Raw genomic sequence first — 22,796 nt, 5'->3', positions numbered from 1 at the left:
TGGTACCAGAACCGGACTGTACCTGATTACTTTCAGCTCTGGTTGTGACAGATTTCATGACGGTCCCGAGAACCCTGACTGGTACTTCTCAACAAAACAGAAACTGCAACAATGACTAATACAACGAAAAGATAATCACTGGAACATGTGTTTTGACTTTTTGACAAAAATCTACTATTTTAAAAAACTTGACAAAACTGGAAGTTCTTTGGAAGTTTTGACTTTGTGACACAGAAGAAAAATCCACAAAGATCTGATGACACATCTGATGTTTGTTTGGTGTTTGTTGCAGGAAGAGCGAAAGGATAAAAAGAGGAGGGCTAAGCGTTTCCTCAATGAAATGGTAAGTCTCTTCCAGCCAATCAGAACTTTTCCACTTTAACACTAGAACGTCCGTAGGGCAGCCATTTGGCTTTTCTACCTACAATGTCCAAGGGACAGCCAAGTGGCTGGGTTAGTTAAAATTTACATTCCCAAAGAGCAGCCTTCAACATAGTTTGCACATGAACAGCACAGCCATTAGGTTGTTCTTTTGGCATGCAAAAAGGACAAGCCAAGTGGCTGCGCAGGTTTTCACTATTTCCCCTCACCTCAATCAATCAATCCATTTATTATTTGTATAGCACTTATAAAAGCCAAGGCAACCAAAGTGCTTAACATAAAATCCAATACAATCCCAGACAATATGATGCAATAAAGAAACAATCACAATAAAACAATAAAATCAATTGAACAATAAAAGCAATAAAACAATAAAAGAATAAAATTAATAAAATGATCAAGTCCCACTAGATACGCTCACTGGAGTTAAAAGCCTGAGTAAAAAGATGTGTTTTTAAAAGAGTCTTAAAATTACTGACAGTTCTGGCAGACCTCACAGAGATGGGGAGAGCATTCCAGAGTTTAGGACCTGCAACTGAAAAGGCTCTGTCTCCCCGAGTCACAAGCCGAGTCCTGGGAACCATTAAAAGCATTTGATCTTCAGATCTTAGGACTCGACATGGACGATAAACATGCAAAAGCTCAGAAAGATACTGAGGTGCCAGACCATTCAGACATTTAAAAACCAAAAGTAGAATCTTAAAAGAAATTCTAAAAGACACAGGCAGCCAATGAAGTGAGCGTAATATCGGGGTTATATGCTCACACCGTCTGGTCCCCGTTAACAGGCGGGCCGCTGAATTTTGAACCAGCTGGAGACGGCGGAGCAGAGACTGATCTATACCACTGTACAGAGAGTTACAGTAGTCCAGTCTAGAGAAGATCAAGGCGTGAATCACTTGTTGCAAAGCGTGAGGAGGTAGATATGGCTTGACTTTGCTAATTAGCCTTAAGTGATAAAAACTAGACTGGACTACAAGACTGACCTGTTTGTCAAATTTAAAAAGCCTGTCAAGGTTTACCCCAAGATTTCTAATGAACGGAGCATCTGAAGGGTCCAGGGGGCCAACAGCACTACAGCAGCCCGTCAGCAGGTCAGACTTTCCAAAAACAAACATCTCTGTCTTGTTTTTGTTCAGACAGAGGAAGTTCAGCTCCATCCAAGATTTGATGTCTGCTAAGCAGTTCTGCAATCTGTTGAGACCCTCCACTCCTCCAGATTTTAGGGGAAGATAGATCTGGATATCATCTGCGTAGCAGTGGAATGACACGTTATATTTCCTAAAAATGGACCCCAGTGGCAGCAGATAAAGTGAGAATAAAAGCGGGCCTAAAACTGAGCCCTGGGGTACACCATATTTGAGCGGAGCCTCTGAAGAAGAGCACTGTCCTAGTTGGACAGAAAAACTCCTGCCACATAAATATGAACTGAACCAACTGAGTGCTGTGCCCTTCACACCGACAGACTGCTCCAGTCGGGATAATAAAACACTGTGATCCACTGTGTCGAAGGCTGCAGACAGATCTAAAAGAATTAAAACAGTGGAAGCCCCAGAATCAGCAGCTAGAAGCAGGTCGTTACACACCCTGAGGAGAGCCGTTTCAGTGCTGTGGCAGGATTTAAAACCAGACTGAAACTTCTCGAAAATATTGTAATTTGTTAGATGGTCCTGCAGCTGTAGGTAAACCACCTTCTCTAAAATTTTTGAAAGAATAGATAACTTGGAGATCGGCCTAAAGTTTGATAGAACATTAGGATCCAAGTTATGTTTTTTCAAAAGGGGGTGCACAACAGCATGTTTAAAAGCAGCTGGCACACAACCCGAGACAAGAGAGGAGTTAAGGAGACCAACTATCCAGGGGCCAATGGCATCAAAGACCTCCTTCAGGAGTCTGGGGGGAATACAGTCACCTGGGCAGGAGGAACGCCTCAGGTGTTGAACTATCTCAGAAATCTGAGAGACAGTGACAGGCTCAAACTGGTCAAAAACAGCAGGTGGGGGCGTTAAAACAGAGGGGTCAGGGGTACAAGGAGAGGGTAAAAACCTGACAGCACTGACTTTGTCAATAAAAATGTTAAGAACTGTTCACAAAGTAAAACAGAAGGAGTCAGGCAGGATAAATTACCAGGACTTAAAAGAGACTTTAAAGAATTAAAAAGGACCTTAGGCTTAGGCACTATTTCCCCTCACCTCTGTCACTTCTAGTAAGAGGTCACCACAGTTTGGTTTTTCTTTTTTGGCTGAGATTTATCGTTCATGCACAAGAGACACTTCTTTACCGACATAATACTGAAATGTTCAAGCAAAGAAATCATGTGGTCAAAGTCATATCTTCAACCCACTACTTGTCTGCACATACTTGGTACTGCCCCAAAATCTCCTTTCTGCATTTGCCACATGGTATACTTGTAGCAATCAACAAAGCGCACTCTGGCATTATTGTTCTTGTACTAACTATTCACCTGGCATATTACCCGTTTCCCTTTGCCAGGTATGGGAGCTTGTCACCAAACACGGTATTCCTTTTTCACCTTCTCAGCTCCCGCATGTACCTGTGCGAGGTTTTTTACTGATTCTGGAAGCTCCCAGTGAATTTTGCCTGGGTTGAAAGTTTGATGCAGTTGGCAACGACAAACATTGGAGATTGCAGGAAACCTGTCAGTCCCAACTTGTTCCATGCGCGTGCCCTTGACATCAAAGTGTAAATGCCGCATGATATCTTTGAAGTGGTTTCTGACCATAGTTTCTTTTAGATCAGTGGATTTCCCATTTTCGCCAACCATCTTGCATCTTGCGTTTTGCATGGATGGAAGTTTTATCCCCCCCTCACAAGGAGGATGGCAATGAACCCCATTAGTTCAGGGAGGGCCATGAACCAGCTGTCATCTTCTGTCTGACGTTCATGCTGAACAACACAGTCCCGAAAGGTCTGAAGCATGTTCAGAGTGAGGAAACAGGAAACTCTGTAAGCGAGTCGACACCGTACTTCTGACCAAAGCAGTAGGCTCTTCCTCAGCAGTGTAACATTCAATTGTGCTGTGATGGAGAGGCCTCCCAACCTGTTCTGAATGCCACATCGTGCCATCTTTTGCTTTTTCTGTTGGCACAGTGTGTCTCCTCTCTGTCGTCTCTCTTTTCTGATGGCAATGAAATCTCCTCATCTGTGATCTGATTTCTGAGATCTGAGCAATGAAAGCCTTCAGCAATGTAAAGATATATGTTGTTTCCCCTTTTTATTTTAATTTTTTTTGTTGAATTCTAGTTGAAACTATAAATTCCAAAACATGTCAAATAGGCCTCCTTTGCCTCTCCAGTCCAAGAAACATGTGGTTAAATTAAATGACTAAATTTCTCCTAGGTGTGTATGTGAGTGTGCCTGGTTATTTATCTATGTGGCCCTGCAATGGACTGGTGACCCATCCAGGGTGTACCCCTCCCCAGTTGCTTGTGACTAGCTGGGATGTGCTCCAGCAGACCCCTGTGATCCTGACCAGGATGAGCAGGCACAGAAAATAAATGGATAGACAACTGCTAGAATCAGCAAATGAGAACAAGATGTTCATGAAATCTTATTAAAAGAAATATCAGTCTGAGTCCAGCTGAAGGACTATCTCTTCTCCCTCAGAGTCAAATGGGTTGACTTGCTCCAGGATCATTTTCAATGTCTGCTCAGGGTAGTAAAATTAAGGCATCTTGGTTTTTTAGTTGACAAACTGGGAGTCAAAGTTTGTCAGAGCTTGGAGGCTCTTTTGAAGCAGAAAAACCTCCCCCACCCTGATCTGAGTAAAGAATGTGGTTAGCTAGGACATGTCTTCATCCAGATGATCAGGTAGTTGGTGCTGCATTTACAAATGAAAGGTGCCTAATTGAAGGCTGTTGAATAAGTCATATCGAGCCACCCAGCCATTTGGCTGTGCTCTGGACGCTGCAGGGGGAGTGAAAAATCCTGGGCGTTCCACTTTAAAGAGAAACTCACAAATTCTTCATGTAAATTCTGAAAAATGCAGGTTTTCCAGATCAGATGAGTAAACATGACAGAATCTGAGGAAAAGAGAATTCAGTCAGAAGATTGACTTTCAGCTGAATTTAGTTTCTTTAACTTCACCTTTTTCATGCATTCATGAACAGTTTTGATTGTGATTCCTCAGACTTAATATGAGTGACAGATTCAGATCCATTTATTTCTGAAGCTGCAGATCACAACAGAGGTTGTCCTGACGCCTCACATAAAAACAATGAGATTTATTAATTGTAATGCTATAATGCAACTCAAAACAGATTATTACAACTTGTGAGTGTCTGAGAGCCAATCGCCCAGTTTGAATCAGAAATAAAAAATAAAAACAATCCTCTCTAACTTTTTACAATATTTTATAACCCAAAAAAAGATGAACAAGGACCCTGGTGTAAAGAAGTTGTGTGTAACTTCTTCGGGTACCTCCCTTCCAGTGACGTGCGGTGAGGTTAATGGCTGGTGAGGCACTGACGTCATCAGTCAGATGTACAAACATATGAACCATACTGAGTAACTTATTCACCATTTGATTGACAACAGTTAACATGTTTTGTTTAAAATATCATTTCAACATGGTTTTTTTCATATACAAACTGCAGCATAGAAAAAAGCACAAACCTTATTATCGTCTTACCTTTACTTGTAAATAAAGTCCATACGCCGCTCCTTCTGAAGAAAATGACTTGCCGCTTGCTTTCACTTATTCTATTATTTTTTAGCGTCATAATCTCAGGGCTCACTGGCGCCCCCTAACATGAGGCATGAGAACTGCTGGCCTCACCCAGCGGCTTTTTTGCCGGCGTTTAGCACTCAGCACAAGAAACACGTCCCTCACATACAGTTATTTATAAAAACAAACACTGTACATCATATACATCTGCTAAATTATGTATACTCAGCTAATATAGTACAAGTGATTGAACCCACATACAGAGAAACAGCAGTACCGTCTGACTGCATAGGTATTGCCCAAGGTGAGGCTCAGCGGGCTGGTGCCTCATCGCACGTCACTTCTTAGTATCTGAACGGCAAATGCGGAAATTCAGCGATTTTGAAAAGATAAAACACCCAAAAATGGTACATTTAAATGGAAAATGACTGCAAAGCACAAATTACTGATTAAATATAATATTTGAATTTATTTTTTCTCTTTTCTTCCCATAATGACAGTAGCCGCGGTTACATGGGCAAAATATCTTGATCGGATCAATGGTCGGGTTAAAATTCACCCGTGCACATGGGATCCGAAAACCTGTTTCCGATTAGAACAAACGTTCCCATGGTTCACACTTTCGGTTGAATGAATAATTTGGGCATGTGCAGTAGTGTAAAAACTGCTGGATGCGGAAATAGTTCCCGTTGTAAACAAACCGCTGGTACAGACATTTATGCAACAGCTCCGTAATACGAGACGATCTTTTTCAAACGTGCTTTTATTAATGTCATGAATATTATGAAGTGCCTGTTCGCTCATCGTTATATTTAATCTGTGTGGTCAGTGCTTTTTTGTGGAAGAATTAAGCTGGAAGAATGCTTAGGACAGGCTAACACAGGCTAACAACATTAGCCTGATGGACACAAAATCCAGGACCGTGCGAGAAACGCAGCAATCTGCATCTTAGCGCACATAAATGTCTGGAAATAACATCAGCCTTTATTTTGTCGGGACACAACTGGAAACACAAATCCACGTGAAACCACGCAACATTTATTTCTGCTCTGAAAAGTTCACACAGACCGCCCCAAAGCCACTCTGTGAGCTAGCGGCCCGAGCTCTGTTCGAACACGGTTCCTCCTGAGTCCTGCAGCCGCTAACTCAGAGCGGCGGGACGGCTCGCAGTCTGGATTCTCCCACACATAACAAAACAACAAAACGCACACGTAACAAGCATCCTCCTCCCCTCAGACACGAAGTTATTAATCCAGCTCCTCTGCTCACTCGGGTGCCGGTGGACCGAGTGAGCGTCGGGGGGCACGAAGCGCTCCGTCCCCGCATCTCCCTCGTGAGGGGTGATAGAGAGGAGAGAGCCAGAGGGGCGAGAGCGGAGCGGCGCTTTTCACGGGGCGTCTGCAGAGCAGCTGGTCGGTCCCGTATGCGCTCCAAAGCTTTCTCACAGCGAAACACCGTCTATGCGTGACGTAACCCAGAGCAGCAGTGACACACGATCGGAATGACCGTTTACATGCTCCACGATCGGATAAACGATCGGTGTAACCCACCTATCTCCATCGGAAAGAAATTCTGATCCGAATGAGTCTGATCGGGGCAGAGTATTCCGAACGGCGCGTTTACATGACGCATTTACTTTCCGATCAGGCGTTCTTTCCGATTACTTTTGCCCATGGAAACACGGCTAGTGACTGCACGTCACTGCTCTCTTCTTTGGTAGTAATTTAGTAAGGAACATGTTTACTGTTGACTATACAAAATGTACATAAAAACTCTCAATTATATAAAATCAAAAACGTTAATTAAAAAATCAACTGTTTTCGGTTCTAAACATCCTCATTAACACAGTTCAGTTAACACTATTGAATTATAACTATTTAACACAAAAAATTCTTACATTTTACACATCTTTAACCTCCATCAAAGGGTTCTTCTGAACACGGCTACTCTTGTCTACTTCTTATTGCTGCTGCCTTTGGTACAGCAAAGACCCTCAGTATGGCTTGAAGATGCTCATCACTAAGTCTGGACCGGTACTTGGACTTTATGAAATTCAAGGTGGAGAACAGCTTTCTTGGCCTCGTGGAAGAATGTCCTCTTTGCTGCTGTTTTCACATTGTTGCTACTCGATCTGCGTTTTATGAGAGACGGGCTGATCTTAATGCTAACAACAGAAACCCAAGAAAACAAAGAGCTGGGAAAAGAAAATGCAGATTTTCCTAAAAAGAAATCATCAAAAACAACACATCTAATTGATAAATAAAATCGATTTATCATCCAGCCCTACACCACAGAACGACGAGAAGAGAGTTTAAAGAAAAAGAAACAGAAATCTGTACATAAAATCAAAACAAAACATCAGAGGAAGATGCAAAGTAACAGCTTAAACATCAATGATTCCAGGTTTACTTTCAAGCTGTTTAAGGCGGGTTTGGAAAGTCTGTAGTGTTGCACATTCTCCAACAGAGGGAGAGATTGTTCCAAAATATACCGGCCTTCACAGAAAGAGCATTTTGTCCCAAGGCTGTTTTTCTGTAGGTGACATCACAGTCACCTCTAGGGGGAGCTCTGGTCTTCAGACCACTGGAAGTTCTTCTCTGAAAGAAATCCCACATTGGAAGTGGGCCGATCCATGATGGTTTTTCCATGGGTCCAGGCAGGTTGGAGGCTGATTCATGTTCCATGCAAAGTCTCATCTTCAAGAGTTTCTGAAATAGTTCTGGGAAAACTGCTGCATTTCTGAAGAAGAACCAGAACATCCAAGAACCCGGCTTCAGTTTCATCTGAGCTGTTTTTGAAGCCTCAAAGGGACGTTTCCATGTTTGGGTGGTGATGTCAGACTGAACCTTTTCTGATCACTCTCCTAAAAGATGCAGAACAAGCAAACCTCTGTCAAACTGTCATAGATTTATTTACTGATGTGGGGGGGGGGGTCTCCAACAGGCTCAGTGGAACGACTTTGTTCTTGTGGGTAAAAAGGACCAAAAGGATCAACAGGAAGCTTTCATCGGGAAACTGAGAGAAAAAAAGATTAAAGCTGATGTGAGTTTCTCAAAATATGAAGATGATGAGATGAAGACAAAGAGAACTCAGACGTGCACGTGTGTGTTTCTGTGCAAATGTGTGTGTGTTCATGTCTTTGCAGAAAAAAGAGCTTGATGGTTCAATATTTTATGGCCAACGAGCTAAAGAGGAGCTGAAGGATGATCTGTGCCTCTCCGAAGAGCCTAGCACGAGCAAGAGTGACGATGTGAAGAGCAAACGTCCAGTAACCAGGTATAACACACACACACACGCACATCATCACACACAGAGACACAAATGCCAATAGAAAGACTCGTGCATATCCACATGCACAAAGGCTTAGACTAGTTAACAGTGTAATTTTAGCCTGTTTAAAAACAAAAGGTTTTGAAATCACTGAAAATATCCTAAAGATGTTATGTAACGATCTGTGGTGAGAAACAAAATCAGGAATTTAAAATGTTTACAGTAATGTAAAATATTCTTTATTTATATCCATGACCCTCCTTTTTATTATTGAAATATTAAGTTTTATTTTTTAAATTTTCTAGGATGCAGCAGGATGTGTCTATTAAAGGAGACCTGCTGAGGTGTTAGCGTGGTCTAAGTCACTTTTCCATCAGATGTTTCATCCACGTTCCAGCTGGTTTCCTCTGATGGTTCTCTCGTTTGGTGTCAATTCAGCGCCTAAATCAGGGGTCCCCAGACTTTTTCCAATGAGGGCCACATGACGTTCCCTTTCTCTGATCGGGGGCTGGGTCAGTTTGAAACAGAAAAAGTGTGACAATCACAGCGGTGCATAAATGTAAACATTTATTGTTTCCCAGAAAGCCAAATATTAAGCTTATTAGCTTACCGATGGACTGTATGTTCATAAGCAGGAAGTTGAACTGTGGGCCTGCATCTGGCTGGTGAGGAGTTGAATATCCGGTTCCATCGTAGTCACAGCAAGTCTCAAACACTGATGCAGATGTTCATCTGTCAATTTTGATCTTAGCGGACTTTTCAGGAGTTTCATCCGTGAAAAGGTTTGCTCACAGATATATGTGCTGCCAAAAAGTGTGAACATCTTCATTGCCTTTTTTTTTATATTAGGGTACGTGTCATTTGGGAGAGCGGCATAGAAGTCAATGAGACTTTTGGGCTTGAATGCGTCTTTCAAAACATCACAGTTCTGTAAGTCAGCTAGCTCAAACTGACAAGAAGGCTGGGCTTCATCGATGTTGGCAAGAAAGGGGTTTTGGAAAAGACGGATTTCTTTTACATGAACATGAAGTTGACTGAATCGCACACTGAACTCCGCCTTCAGCATTTCCAGTGCTTCCACACACTTTTCAGCTGGGAACGGGGCCGCTGGGTTCTCTGCAGAAAAGTTTTGGGTAGCAGGGAGATTGGCGAAGTTGTGCTTCTTCACTTGCCCCATAAGCAGCGATAGTTTCACCTCAAATGCTTTTATGTGGTAATACATGTCACTAATGAGTTTTCCCTGGCCTTGTAGCTGCAAGTTTAGGCCGTTCAACATTTCTGTCACATCTGTCAAAAATGTGAGGTGCCATTTCCATTCTGGTTCGATAAGCTCTGGGACCGTTTTGCCTTTGGAACACAGAAATGCGTTAATTTCAGGTAGCAGCTCGTAGAAACGCCTCAAAACTCTGCCGCGGCTTAACCATCGGACCTCTGTGTGGTACAGCACATCTCCGTGGGCAGACCCCAATACAGACAGGAATTGTTGGAACTGCCTGCGTTTAAGTTCATTTGCTCTGATGAAGTTTATGCATGATAAGACAACCTGCATGACAGAATCCCACTTCAGCACTTTGCTGCTGGTGAATTAGGCAGTGGACTGGTAGCGGAGCGCTGAGACCGGGTTTCTCCATCTCCGCGTTCATGCATCCTATTAGACCCCGAGATGCGCCCACCATACTCGGAGCTCCATCGGTGGTGATGCTGGCCAGCTTTGCCCAGTCCAGATCCAACTCTACCATGGTTTGGCATACATTGTTGAAAATATCATCCCCCGTGGTAGTGCCTTTCAGACTTTTTAGGACTGCCAGCTCCTCACAAAACTCAAAGTTTGCGCTAACGCCACGAATAAAAATAAGCAGCTGCGCCGTGTCCTGCACGTCCGTGCTCTCATCCAGCGCTAATGAAAAAAACTCAAATTCTTTGGTCTTCTGCTGCAGCTGGGCTTAGACATTACTCCCGATTTCTTCAACGCGTCTGGTGATCGTGCTCGCCGGCAGACACAACGCATTAAATACATCTCTTTTCTCGGGACACATCTCCTCCGCGACGACATTCAAACATTTCTTCACAAACTCTCCCTTGGTGAAAGTTTTACCGCAGCTCGCTTTCAGTTGCGCAGCACGGAAGCTGGTCCGGAGGGATGATTGGTTGACTTGACTTTAGTGTACAATGTCTGCTGAGCTAACAATCCACTTTTTAGCTTTGAGAGTTTCTCTGCTCGTATTTGGCCTTACAAGTTATCGTATTTGTCTTTGTGACGGGATTCAAAATGTCGGCGCATATTGTATTCTTTGAATACCGCCACCGTCTCTTGGCAGATGAAACAAACAGCCTCATCAAAACCGTAAATCTGCTAATCAAAATGCATAAATTGAGAACCAAAACCCAGAATTTGCAACCCAAAGCTATAACCCAAAACATAATCCTATTTCTCAGCTGACGATTTGTTTTCTCACCATTCTGAAATCGTCGTTTTGATTTGCGCTTTTATTCTTTGCGGTTTTGATTCTGAAACCTGTCAACACGTAAAATCAGCGTCACGTCAGTCAAGGGGAGGGGAGGCGGGACATCCTGAAGCTTATTGGCTACCAAATAATTCCGAGTCCAACGTCAACATACCAGTTTATGTCTGAGGCAGCTGTTTGTTTACAACGGGACCTATTTCCTCTTCCTGGATTTTTTTTAGCACTACTGCACATGCCCAAATTATTCATTCCGATCGAAAGTGTGAGCCATGGGAACGTTTGTTCTAATCGGAAAAAGGTTTTCTGATCCCATGTGCACAGGTGAATTGTAACCAGACCATTGATCCAATCAAGATATTTTGCCCATGTAACCGCGGCTACTGTTGTCCATTTTGACCACGAGTGCATTGACAACATGCCCAGACACACTGTCTGTTTCCCAGTTTTCAGTGCCTGCACAAAAACAGGGACTTTTCCATCAGCTCACCTCAAGTCTTTTATGGAGTTTTAAAAACAGCTTTTTTTTTTTTTTTTTTTTTAACTTGTCCTGTCCAACAGCTAGGCAGGCAGATGAGAGCTGAGGGCCTCTTGTGTTGGACATATTTTACTTTAACAAGAGGGGTTATTAATCTTCATACAAACCAGATATGTCTGAATAAACCCCTTTTGTAATTGAGGCCAAACTTTATTAATTTCAACCATGTTTGAAAATCTTTGGTGTTGGACCGGACGGAAAAGGAAAGAAGGGAAGAAGAGAGAGGGACGGATAAGACCATGAAGCAGCATAAAGCAACAAGTTTACTGGTTGTTTGTCATTACGGTAAGGTTCAAATGTAGTACAAAAAGGGCGGGGCCTGTTCACACACACACTCAAATGTTATAAACACACCTGCTAGCTGCAAAAATGTCCACATGTTGACATGAACACAAAACAGTTAAAACAGTTATTTTAATTTCTCTTAAGTACGGTTCAGAATTTCACAGAATCTGATGCACTTGACTTTTTTGCAGAACCCTCAACCATATATAACCGTATACCTTAAATCAGGGATCGCTCAGATATTATGGCGGGGGGGGGGTTTGTAGTTTGTAGGGTTATGGGGGGTGGCTGTGGGTGCGCGGCGATCCCTGGGTTGCTTAGATCACGTGCCTGGGCTGGCTTGCGGAGACGGGGCGCCGGTCGGGTGGTGAACGGCTCATGGGTTCTGGGGGCCCTGGCTTTGTCCCTGGCCCTTGTCTCGGTGTCCGGTGCCCGGTGGCCCCCATGGCTGCCGCCTGGTATGGCTAAGCGCTCCTGTCTTGTGGCCTGGGGGCTGGACACTGGGTCCGCTTGTGCCTCTGGGCACTGGGAGGGGGCCCTGTAGGGGGGCCCTCTCTGTGCCTGGCCGGTGGGGTGGGCGGTCCCCTCCTCCCCTCCTCCCGGGCTGCCCGGGTGCGGATGCTCGGGGGGCTCCTGGCCTGGGGGGCTCTCCTCCCCTCTCCTGGTCTGGCTGGGTAGGATCTGGCTCCCCTTATGAACACACGGTTCACGTCGGCAGCATGCATGTATCTCCACCCCCACGTGCACGTGCACACTGCCACACTGCTCCCTGTCTGCTTCATCCCTCCTCCTTACCTACAGTGTATTGATGGACAGATTTTTTTTCGCTCATCTTAGTGTCAGATTTTCACCTTTGATGTAACATTCGTCTTTCCAGCAGATCTGGTATAATTGTTACAGCTTAAATTAATAACTTAGTCAAATCAGTGCTTGTATCCCCCACCTTTTCACCTTTCTTCCTTTTACTCTCTTCCACCCTCCCCTCACATTCTCCCCTCTCCCTCCCCACACACACTAAATGTAACAAATAAATAAAAACTAATACAACAAAAAGGGGTTTATACAAAGCTACACTCTAGTTTCTTGAAGCTATATAACCTCTTTTTGTGATAGTAAAACCTGTCCAACACAAAAAGCCTTCAGCTCTAATCTGTTTGCTCAGCTGTTGGACAGAACAAGTTAAAGAAAAGGAAAAAAAAAAATCAGGGGTCGGGAACCTTCTTGGCCAAGAGAGCCATAAACGCCACATATTTATAAATTTAATTTTGAAAGAGCCATACAATAATGTAGTGGTCCTTTCCCACACTGAGGCACGGAGACTTAACTTCTTTTAGTGTTCTTTATTCTGGTTATTGCAGACCGCAACAAACGCCGTACAATTAAATCAGCAACTCCTCAATCTGTTCTGCAGAGATGAGAGCGCTTCTCCCAACTTTATATTCCCTCACTGTGACAGCCCTCCCATATACCTTATTTGGCCCATAGCTGAACTCCATTGGTCCGAACCCCCCAACAACACGCTGAGTGACAAAACTGAGGCCCAATCAGATCTCTGCATGATGCGTTCAATGAACTATGGAACTTATAACGCGACTCAACAGCCACCCAGTTAAACTCAGTCCGTTGTTCATTTAAAACTAAATATACAAGTGAATGTGTGCATTTTATGTAATTTCAAAGCTTTTAAAGTACAATAAGTCTGTGGATTCTTCTTAATAACATTTTAATGCTGTTGCTAATAAATGAGAAGTATTTTTCAGCAATAATGTGACTTCTGGTGCTGCATGGTGGTTTTGCTGATTGTCTAGTCTGGTTGATACGTGGTGAGTTTCAGCTTCATGCAGGTGTTGAGACCAATGATTTCTAGTGTTTTTAGTGGTGTTTAAGTAGCTTTTATATACTATATATATTTTTACATTTATATATATTTATACATATATGTAAATACATTATATTTATATATATAATATGTATATATATATATATAGATACATCATTTGTTGTTGTTAAAGAAAAGAAACAGTCAGCGCAAGGGTGTCAGCGCCTCCGGGGATGGGGCCCCTGGGCTGAGGGGACCTGGCCCCTATGCTGGGGGGGGGGGGGGGGGGGGCTGGGGGGCTGTTTGACCACCGGGGGACAGTCTACCAGCTGTCCCCAACTTACCCCCTTCCTCATATAATCTCATTATAGGGTGAGGGGGTGGGGGGTTTAGCCTGCGATGCACCTTGGGGGGGGGGGGCTACTTGGCAGTGGTCCCCCTCCTCTTTTGGTTTTATTTGCACCTTAGACATGTAGGGCCCTTGGTAGGGGGGGTTGCTTGGACATCACTGCCAGCAAGCAGCAGATGTCCGCCCAGCACCCTACCCGCCAATTTTTCTTTATTGTTCGCATTTTCAAACTTTATTTTTCAGCTTTTTCATTCACAGTATCCTGTTACAGTATTGTTGGGCTCATATTTATAGATATAGGCGGAGAACAAAAACAAAAGCAAAAAATTTTGTTATACATAAAGAGGTAACAGGTAGAAAGTAGAATATAACTAGGAAATAAGAAAGAACAGACAAGAACAAAAAGATAAAATAATTAAAGCTACAAGTAGCATTTAGCGGGCCCGAGCACGTGCGACCGCATGGCACGAGCGACCGCCCCGTGAGCAACGCCCTGCTCGAGCCATTCTCGTCGTTTTTTCTTGTCCATTCTGGAGCTCCAAGCTATTGTTAATACGACAGCAGCCGGGGGGGGGGGGGGGGGGGGGGGGGGGGGGGCTGTAATCTGTTGCCTTAAGGGACAAAGACTTTTGCATATAGCATGAAAAAAATTCAAGCAATGATGATAATTGCTATCACTGTCCCTAAGGATGAGAACAATAGAACTCATTCAATTTCCACTACAATGTCTAGATGAGTGTCAGCTATGTCTGATAACTTGGCCAATTAGCTGGACCGGGATCTTGCAAAGTGCAGGTGGTTAACGTCCAGTGTGATGAGTCTGTGGACGGCAACAGTACAGCATAGCTTTTGGTTTCCACAAGAGAAGAACTCCTGACACATCTGACCTTACAGACAACTACAAGAGGAGTTGAAATGTATAACACGGTGAAGGAGTTTTTGTGCAGAAAAAGGTACAATTAGAAAAGCTGGTAGCAGTGACTGCAGATGGGACTCCTGCTATGATCAATAGACAAACAGGTTTCATCACTCACTGTAAAGCTGACCCAGACTTTCCAAAATGTCTGCATTACTGCTGCGTCATTCACCAGCAGGCCTTATGTGCAGAAGTGATTGGCTCTGGACATATAATGACTCTTATTCTGAAAATCGTAAACAACCTCAGCTGCAAAGCAAAACAGCACAGGATTTTTAAGGTGCTATTGGAGGAGATGTCTGTTGAATATGGTGAATATGAACATTGTGAATCTGAACTTGCATTCTTGACTGACATTACTGGAAAACTAAACCACTTGATCTGCGAGCTGCAAGACATTGGCAAAACTATTTTTTTTTGACCAGCCTGCCTGAGCCAGTGTTTTTCTTGTGGGGATCTTTTCTGCCAGGGCTTGTCAGCTTGGTCAGTGGATGTTGCTGCAGTTGTCTCCCTTGCTGGGACAGCTGGAGTTAAACACAGCAGCCTCACGGCTGTGAAGTGGACCCCGTTGCTGTCCCAGTCTGGATGGGCACTGTGGCGATGTTCCAATGGCCAGGCTGGCTCCTGGTATAAAGAGATTCCCAAATACCATTTCCTAACCGCAGAGCCAAGGATGTGTTTACATGTTTAGGTCAAAAATGTGATGGACAGCTTCATGTTGTCTAAACATGCCACCCTGTTATTAATCTAGTTGATATGGTTCTCCATCTGTGTCTAGGTGATAGAAAAGCATTTTTTTTTATATTTAGAGCTCTAAGCAAACAAACAGTTGTCTATATAAAAGAGCTTTTACAATTGTGCACTTTTAGCAGGTCTCTGAGTTCATGTGACCAATGTATGGTGGATTTTCACAGACCTTGTTTAAAACTGAAGGTGAGAGAGACTTAGAGAAATGGCTTCATTGTTCTGGAGTTCTTTGTTTCATCCACAGAAGAGTAGAATTGGTGATTGATTTTGAAAAGCTGCTGAAAAAAGTATCTTTTTCAAATTGCAATTTCTAACTTGGATTTTACATTTTGTGTTCCATTTTTTGTGCTTTAATTGGGAAGCATTTGTTATTTGTTTGGTGTTTTTAAGGTTCTGCAAATATACACATCATTTTTTAGAGACATTTGTTATCAGTTGTGTTTGTTGATTTGTAGTTTAATTTCATTGGATGTATAGATGTCGTGTGGGGGGGGGGCTCGAGAGCAGGTAGGACCCAGGCGCAGAGACGGGAGGCAAACGGGTTCAGGGCAAGTGGGTTTATTTAACTAACAAAAAGCGCTGCAGAGCAGGATGACAAAACTAAAAACAAAAACTTACTGTGGCATGGCAAGGGACATGGACGCCAGACAAGAAGACGTGATCAACATGAGCAGAAGTTAATGGACCAGCACAGGAGGAAGGCAGAGACAAGACTTATATACAGACAGGGCAGACAAGACACAGGTGAACACGATTAGGGTAGATGGGGACCAAAGGAAGTAAAACTCAAGAAACATGACAAGACAGGAAACCTTTCAAAATAAAACAGGAAACAGAACCAAACAAGACAGAACAAGAACTAAAGCGAAAAAAAAGACAACAAACTGAAACCATGACAATAGAAAGGAAAAGAAGTTCAAACATTGATTATAAAAAAGGATATAAGAGATAAAAAAAAAGAAAAAGGAAAAGAAAAAAGATAAAATATTGATTTAATTGCATTTTGAATGAATAAAAAACAATGATTAATAGAATCAGAAATCAGAAAAAGTTTTATTGCCAGGTTCAGTAGAGCGCACTTTACAAAACGAGGAATTTGACTTGGTGTATAGTGCAATTAAGAATAAGTTAAAAATTAAGTTAACAACAACAACACACTATATACAGTAGAGTAAGGTGAATTAAAGTGGGAGCACAGATGGGCTGGGATGGTGGGGCCTGTAAGTGGCACCGACAGTCCTTTGGTGGGCGGGGGGGGGGGGAGGGGGGGTCACCTGGGGGAGTTGGGGTACTGTTCAGCAGGCTGACTGCAGTGGGGAAGAAGCTGTTCTTGTGGCGCGAGGTCCTGGTCCTGATGGACCGGAGCCTCTTGCCAGAAGGGAGGGGCCGAAAGAGATTATGTCCTGGATGAGAGGGGTTGGCTACAATCCTGGCTGGCCGCCTCCAGGTCCTGGAGTTGTGCAGCTCCTGGAGAGACGGGAGGTGGCAACCGATCACCTTCTCTGCTGAGTGGATGACGCGTTGCAGCTTGGCCTTGTCTCTGGCCGTGGCCGCAGCGAACCAGACTGTGATGGAGGACGTGAGGGTGGATTCGATGATGGCGGTGTAAAAGTCTACCAGCATCTTTTCAGGGAGGTGAAACTTCTTCAGCTGCCTCAGGAAGTACATCCTCTGCTGGACCTTCTTAGTGATGGAGCTGATGTTCTGCTCCCACTTGAGGTCCTGGCTGATGATGGTTCCCAGGAAGCAGAAGGACTCCACAGAGGTCACCGGGGAGTCACAGAGGATGACAGGGGGGAGGGGGGCTGGGGCCTTCCTGAAGTCCACTGTCATCTCCACTGTCTTCAGAGCATTAAGCTCCAGGTTGTTAGCGCTGCACTATGACACCAGCCTGGCTATTTCACTCCTGTAGGCCGACTCATCTCCGTCAGAGATGAGGCCGATGAGTGTGGTGTCGTCAGCAAACTTCAGGAGTTTGACAGACAGGTGACCAGCTGTGCAGCTGTTTGTGTACAGGGAGAGTAACAGGGGTGAAAGGACACAGCCCTGGGGGGATCCGGTGCTTGTGGTCCGAGTATCTGAGACGAGCTTCCCCAGCCTCACATACTGCTGTCTGTCCGTCAGGAAGTCTGTGATCCACCTGCAGGTGGAGTCAGGCACATTCATCTTGGAGAGTTTTTAATACTAAGTCTAGACAGATTTAACACAGGTTTTTGGATGAAAAAGGATTTTTTATAAATCATCTGTTACACTTTTAAGTCTGAAAAAAATATGGAAGGCAGCAAACACAGATCCCTACCGTTTTTAATTTTTTTGTGCTGATATTTGAAAGATAAGTTATGCAAAAAAATAGGTGTTTGCAGTTTTGCCTAAAAAGACGTTTTCGGACCTTTTTGGATCAAATGTTGTCTAAAAGTTCACCTGTAACTTCAATCATTCTGAATTTTTTTAGGAAAACTAAACCAATTCAACTGTGATCTGCAAGGCAATGGTAAAACTATATTTTTTATGGAACAGCCTGCAGTGTTTCTTGTGGGGATCTTTTCTGCCAGGGCTTGCCGGCTTGGTCGGTGGTTGTTGCTGTTACCAATCCAGTTGATATGGTTCTCCATCTGTGTCTAAGTGATATAATCAGAATCAGAATCGTTTATTGTCATTGTACATGGGGATACAATGAAATTGCAGCAGCCTTGGAGTGAAGGAGTTACATAAAATAAAAATAAAAATAGAATAGAAAAAGAAATACTGTATTTACAACTCTTAACAAAAAATGAACAATATGGACAGAAACTGTTAAATATTAAATATTTGTGAATAAAATAGAATGGAATTACATGAGTTGCTGTGAGCACAGCTTAATAAATATCAAGTTATTGCACAGTGACCTGGTTAGACAGTCAGGATATTGCACGCATTGTAGTAAAATTAGAGTGAGGTGTGGTTGGTGGACGTATGTGCATTCCGTATGATAATTGCCTGTGGAAAAAAGCTGTTTCTTAGTCTGTTTGTCCTGGTTCAGATGGACCTGTACCTCCTTCCAGAGGGCAGCAGTTCAAACAGAGGGAAAGCAGAATGGGTGGAGTTAGTGGTGATGCTAGTCACTCTGCTGAGGCAGCGAGACTGGTAAATGTCCTTCAGTGAGGGGAGGGGGCAGCCGATGATCCTCTGCGCTGTCTTTACCACTCTCTGGAGACTCTGCCGTTCTGCTTCAGTGCAGTGGGAAAACCACACTGTGATGCCATAGGACAGAATGCTCTCAATGGTTGAGCGGTAGAACGTTACCAGCAGCTCCTGGCTGACGTCGTTCCTCCTAAGTTTTCTCAGGAAGTGCAGGCGTTGCTGGGCCTTCCTGATGACAGTCATGGTGTTGTTAGACCATGTGAGGTCAGCAGAGATGGTGGTGCCCAGGAGGGTGAAGCTGTGGACCCTCTCCACACAGTTTCCATCGATGTAGAGTGGGGGTGGATCTGTTCTGTTTTTTCTGAAGTCCAGGATGATCTCCTTGGTCTTGGTGGTGTTCAGGATGAGGTTATTAGCCTGACACCACCTTGAGAGTTTCAGGACTTCGTCTCTGTAGGCCGTCTCGTCGTCCCCAGAGATCAGCCCCACCACAGTAGTGTCGTCTGCAAACTTCACCACGGTGTTGCTGGTGTGGGCTGGTCTGCAGTCTGCTGTGTACAGTGTATACAGCAGAGGACTCAGCACACATCCCTGTGTGGAGCCTGTGCTCAGCGTCCGGGTGGAGGAGAGGTGGGGGTCAAGTTTGACTGTCTGTGGTCTGTTTGTCAGGAAGTCCTTGATCCACGAGCAGGTGAGTGGGTGGAGTCCTAGTTCAGACAGTTTGTTGACCAGAATGTCAGGAATGATTGTGTTAAAGGCTGAGCTATAGTCCACAAAGAGCATCCTGGCGTAGGTGTCTCTGTGTTCCAGGTGGCTCAGCGCAGTGTGGAGGGTGATGGAAATGGCATCATCCGTTGATCTGTTTGCTTTGTAAGCAAACTGGTGGGGGACGAAGATTGGAGGGAGGGAGTCTTTGATGTGTCCCAGGAGCAGCCGCTCCAGACACTTTGTGATGACAGCAGTGAGTGCAACTGGGCGGAAGTCCGTGAGGAAGGCTGTGGATGAGGACTTTTTGGGTATCGGGATGATAGTGGATGACTTCAGGCAAGCAGGGATGAAAGCCTGAGCTAGCGACAGGTTGAAGATTTTTGTGAAGACCTGGGAGAGTTGATCGGCGCAGGCCCGCAGAACCTTTCCGGGAACTCCATCAGGTCCCGCCGCTTTCCTGGGGTTTACCCTGCTGAACATCCGTGCCATCCGTGCCACGTCCATAAAGGCATTGTTTTTATATTTAGAGCTCTAAGCAACCAAACAGTTGTCTATATAAAAGAGCTTTTACAATTGTGCACTTTTAGCAGGCTGAAAAAATTATCTTTTTAAAATTGCCATTTCAAATTTGGGTTTTAAATTTTGTGTTCCATTTTTCTGTGCTTGTATTGGAAGGATTTGTTATTATTTTGTTTAAAAGTGCTACATATTGTATATACACATAATTTATTTAGAGAAATTTGCTATACGTTGTGTTTTTTGGTTTTGTAGTTTAATTTCATTGGATTTATATTAAGGAAAAGAAGTTGCAGCATTGATTAAAAAAGGATAAAAGAGACATTTACTGTCTAAGTCTTATGTTACATCTGTAGAACTGTACTGAGAGTTGGGTTTTGTTTTGGAGCACATTCATATGTTTTGTTTGTAAAAAAAAAAGATAAAATATTAGGTTAATTGCATTTTACATGACTAGAAAAGCAATGATTATTCATAAAAATCTATGAAAGACATACAAAACAAATGAAAAAGCAGTCTGCCCTCCCTCTTGTGTCTAAACTCTTGTCACCTCACTGCTGGGTTAGTTAGCATATGAACTGGCAGCTGGTGTGTGTGTGTGTGTGGGGGGGGGGGGGGGGTGAAATTTGACTCCAGCAACAGGGATGATTGAGGAGCAGGCTGCAGCATGAGGAAAAGACTTAAGCATGTAAGAGGAAATGACATCCTACAGTTGACCAGTTCATTTTATATCTGTAAAGAATATTCAAGAAGCATTTAGACATGTTCAGCTATATGCGTGTGAAACTTGGTGTGGATATTTGAAGCATAAGTAATTTTAAAACACACTTGTTTGGAGTCCAGACGGAAAAAGCACAGGTTTTGGGATGAATCAGGATTTTTTTAAAATCATCTGTTTCACCTGGACTTCTGAAAAAAATATGGAAGGCAGCAAACACAGATCCCTACATTTAAAAAAATAAATGGTGTTGATATATGATGATTAAGTTATGAAAAAAAATAGGTGTTTGTAGTTTTGCCTAAAAAGACGTTTTCGGACCTTTTTGGATGTAATGCTCTCTAAGATGTCACCTGTAACTTCAATCATTCTGAATTTTTTTAGGAAGCAGTAGCACATAAATGCCTATGAAAGTTGAATTCCTGGTGCTGATAACCTAAACAGAATTTATGCTAAAAATCTTTGTTCAGTCCAAAATTTCATTAAAAAAATCAAGTGATGAAGTTTCTCGTAGACCCTATAGTGTTACATATCAAAGCTGGAGGTTATTAAAGGCATCTAATTCTGAAATCTCAGCTTCCTGAGACAAACGGCTGATTTATAATAAATTTCTATTATTTGGGTGCACATAATCGACCACTTCCTGTTACGCAGGCACCGTCAGGTGTACACCCATGAAACTTTACATGATGAGAGAGGACCCTTCTGAGTATCTCCAGTTTTAATTTCATGCACATCGGACAAAGCAAAGAGAAAATACAGGGCAGAATGTGCCCAATGCAATAACTAGGTGGCGCTATAGAGCTCGTCCAAGATTGTCATATCCATGGGTTCAGAATAGAAGCTTCATCATATCCATTGAATTTCAGTGAGATTGGACAAGGAATGTGCACGTGAGAGCAACTTTTGTGTGCATAGCGAGATGCCCAACTTTGCAGCTCTGTCACGACCACACCCCCGCATTGAAAGTTATGGTTTTTTGTCAGAGTAAACTTCAATGGCTTTTCAACAGGTGGACGTCATTTTCAGGTGTGTCGGCTCATCCTACTCGGAGTAGTGATGCTCCAAGTAAAACATGTCATTTCCTCTTGCCAGCAGGTGGCGCTACACTTTTTCCAGATTTTTTCACTGCAGATGTGTTCAGAGTCAGACTACAATCATGCACATCAATTTTGGATCAGATTGGATTATGCATGGCTGAGTAATGGCCATTTTTCTTTTCATGGCGTGTTTTCGAAACGACCTCCAATTTTGACGCGCCGCCATGGTCACAAACATCCATAAAAACTTAAAAGCTTTGCAATTTAACATCGGACATGTGTCTAGTTTACAAAACCAAAGTTTGGAGTCATTACTCTCAAATCTCTAGGAGGAGTTCGTTCTAGAGCGAGGCCTGCAAATGACCAAAATACAGCAAAAATGACATATTGTCATCAAAATATCAGACTTCCTGTGCGACTGACAGCTTGGTCCCAAGAGACTTTTTTGTAGGTTTCTATCCGATGAACATGCCCTGTTAAAATCAGGTTTGTACTATAAAGCATATGGAGGTGCTCGCGAAAACAAATTTTGCAGGTGGCGCTATCGAGCCATTTTTGTTTACCTATGCCGTTCTCCTATAAAATATGAAATTTTTCGCGACTCCTGATGTGTATACAAAATTTGGTGAGTTTTGGGGTATGTTAAAGGCCTCAAAAAGGCGACGGAAAAGTCGGAAGAATAATAATAATAATAATAATAAACCTAACAGATACAATAGGGTCCTTGCACTCCGTGCTCGGGCCCTAAAAATACCCTCCCACCCAACCCACCCTAGGCTCTAAAAACAGATGAAGGAACACTAAGAGAAACAAATGAGAGATGATTGATAACAGTCTCAATTTCCCACATGCAATTCCTCAAACGTCAAAAGTAAATGTTTTCACATATTCAATAAGGGGGTTCCACGTCACCGAAAATTTTTGTTGTGTTGATTTTACCCTGTATGTGAGCTTTTCTAAAGGCAGGAAGGAAAGTAACTCTTTTAACCATTGGGAAACCAACGGAGCTTTGTCAGATTTCCAGTGGAATAAAATCAGTCTACGTGCGAGTAGAGTTGCAAATGCAATGGCATTTTCCTGAGATTTGTTTGCTTTATGTTGAGGTGTCATAATTCCAAAAATACAAATCCGAAAGTCAGGTGTCAGTTCTTTTCCATAGATATGGGACAGGACCTGAAATATAGTTCCACAGTAATTGTGTAGGTTGGGGCGGGACCAGATCATGTGGCCTTCAGTAGCT

The 22,796-nt window shown here is 43.3% G+C and overlaps 1 protein-coding gene across 9 annotated transcripts in view; it reads left to right on the top strand.

The window, feature by feature from the left end:
* Positions 1 to 22,796, top strand: part of LOC105357636 (uncharacterized) — a 545,012-nt gene that overhangs the window by 100,992 nt on the left and 421,224 nt on the right. For 8 of the 9 annotated variants that reach the window (XM_078944705.1, XM_078944708.1, XM_078944711.1 and 5 more), the window contains 3 exons: positions 293 to 343; positions 8,012 to 8,110; positions 8,214 to 8,344. In XM_078944705.1, coding sequence (XP_078800831.1) covers positions 293 to 343; positions 8,012 to 8,110; positions 8,214 to 8,344 — 281 coding nt within the window. The remainder of the gene's footprint in view (positions 1 to 292; positions 344 to 8,011; positions 8,111 to 8,213; positions 8,345 to 22,796) is intronic. The other variant, XM_023953741.2, reaches the window with a different exon arrangement.

Source organism: Oryzias latipes, chromosome 3, assembly GCF_053564925.1.
Source record: "Oryzias latipes strain Hd-rR chromosome 3, Olatipes_Hd-rR_3.1".
In the NCBI taxonomy this organism is placed as follows: domain Eukaryota; kingdom Metazoa; phylum Chordata; class Actinopteri; order Beloniformes; family Adrianichthyidae; genus Oryzias; species Oryzias latipes.
This window is presented reverse-complemented; position numbering and strand designations above follow the sequence as displayed.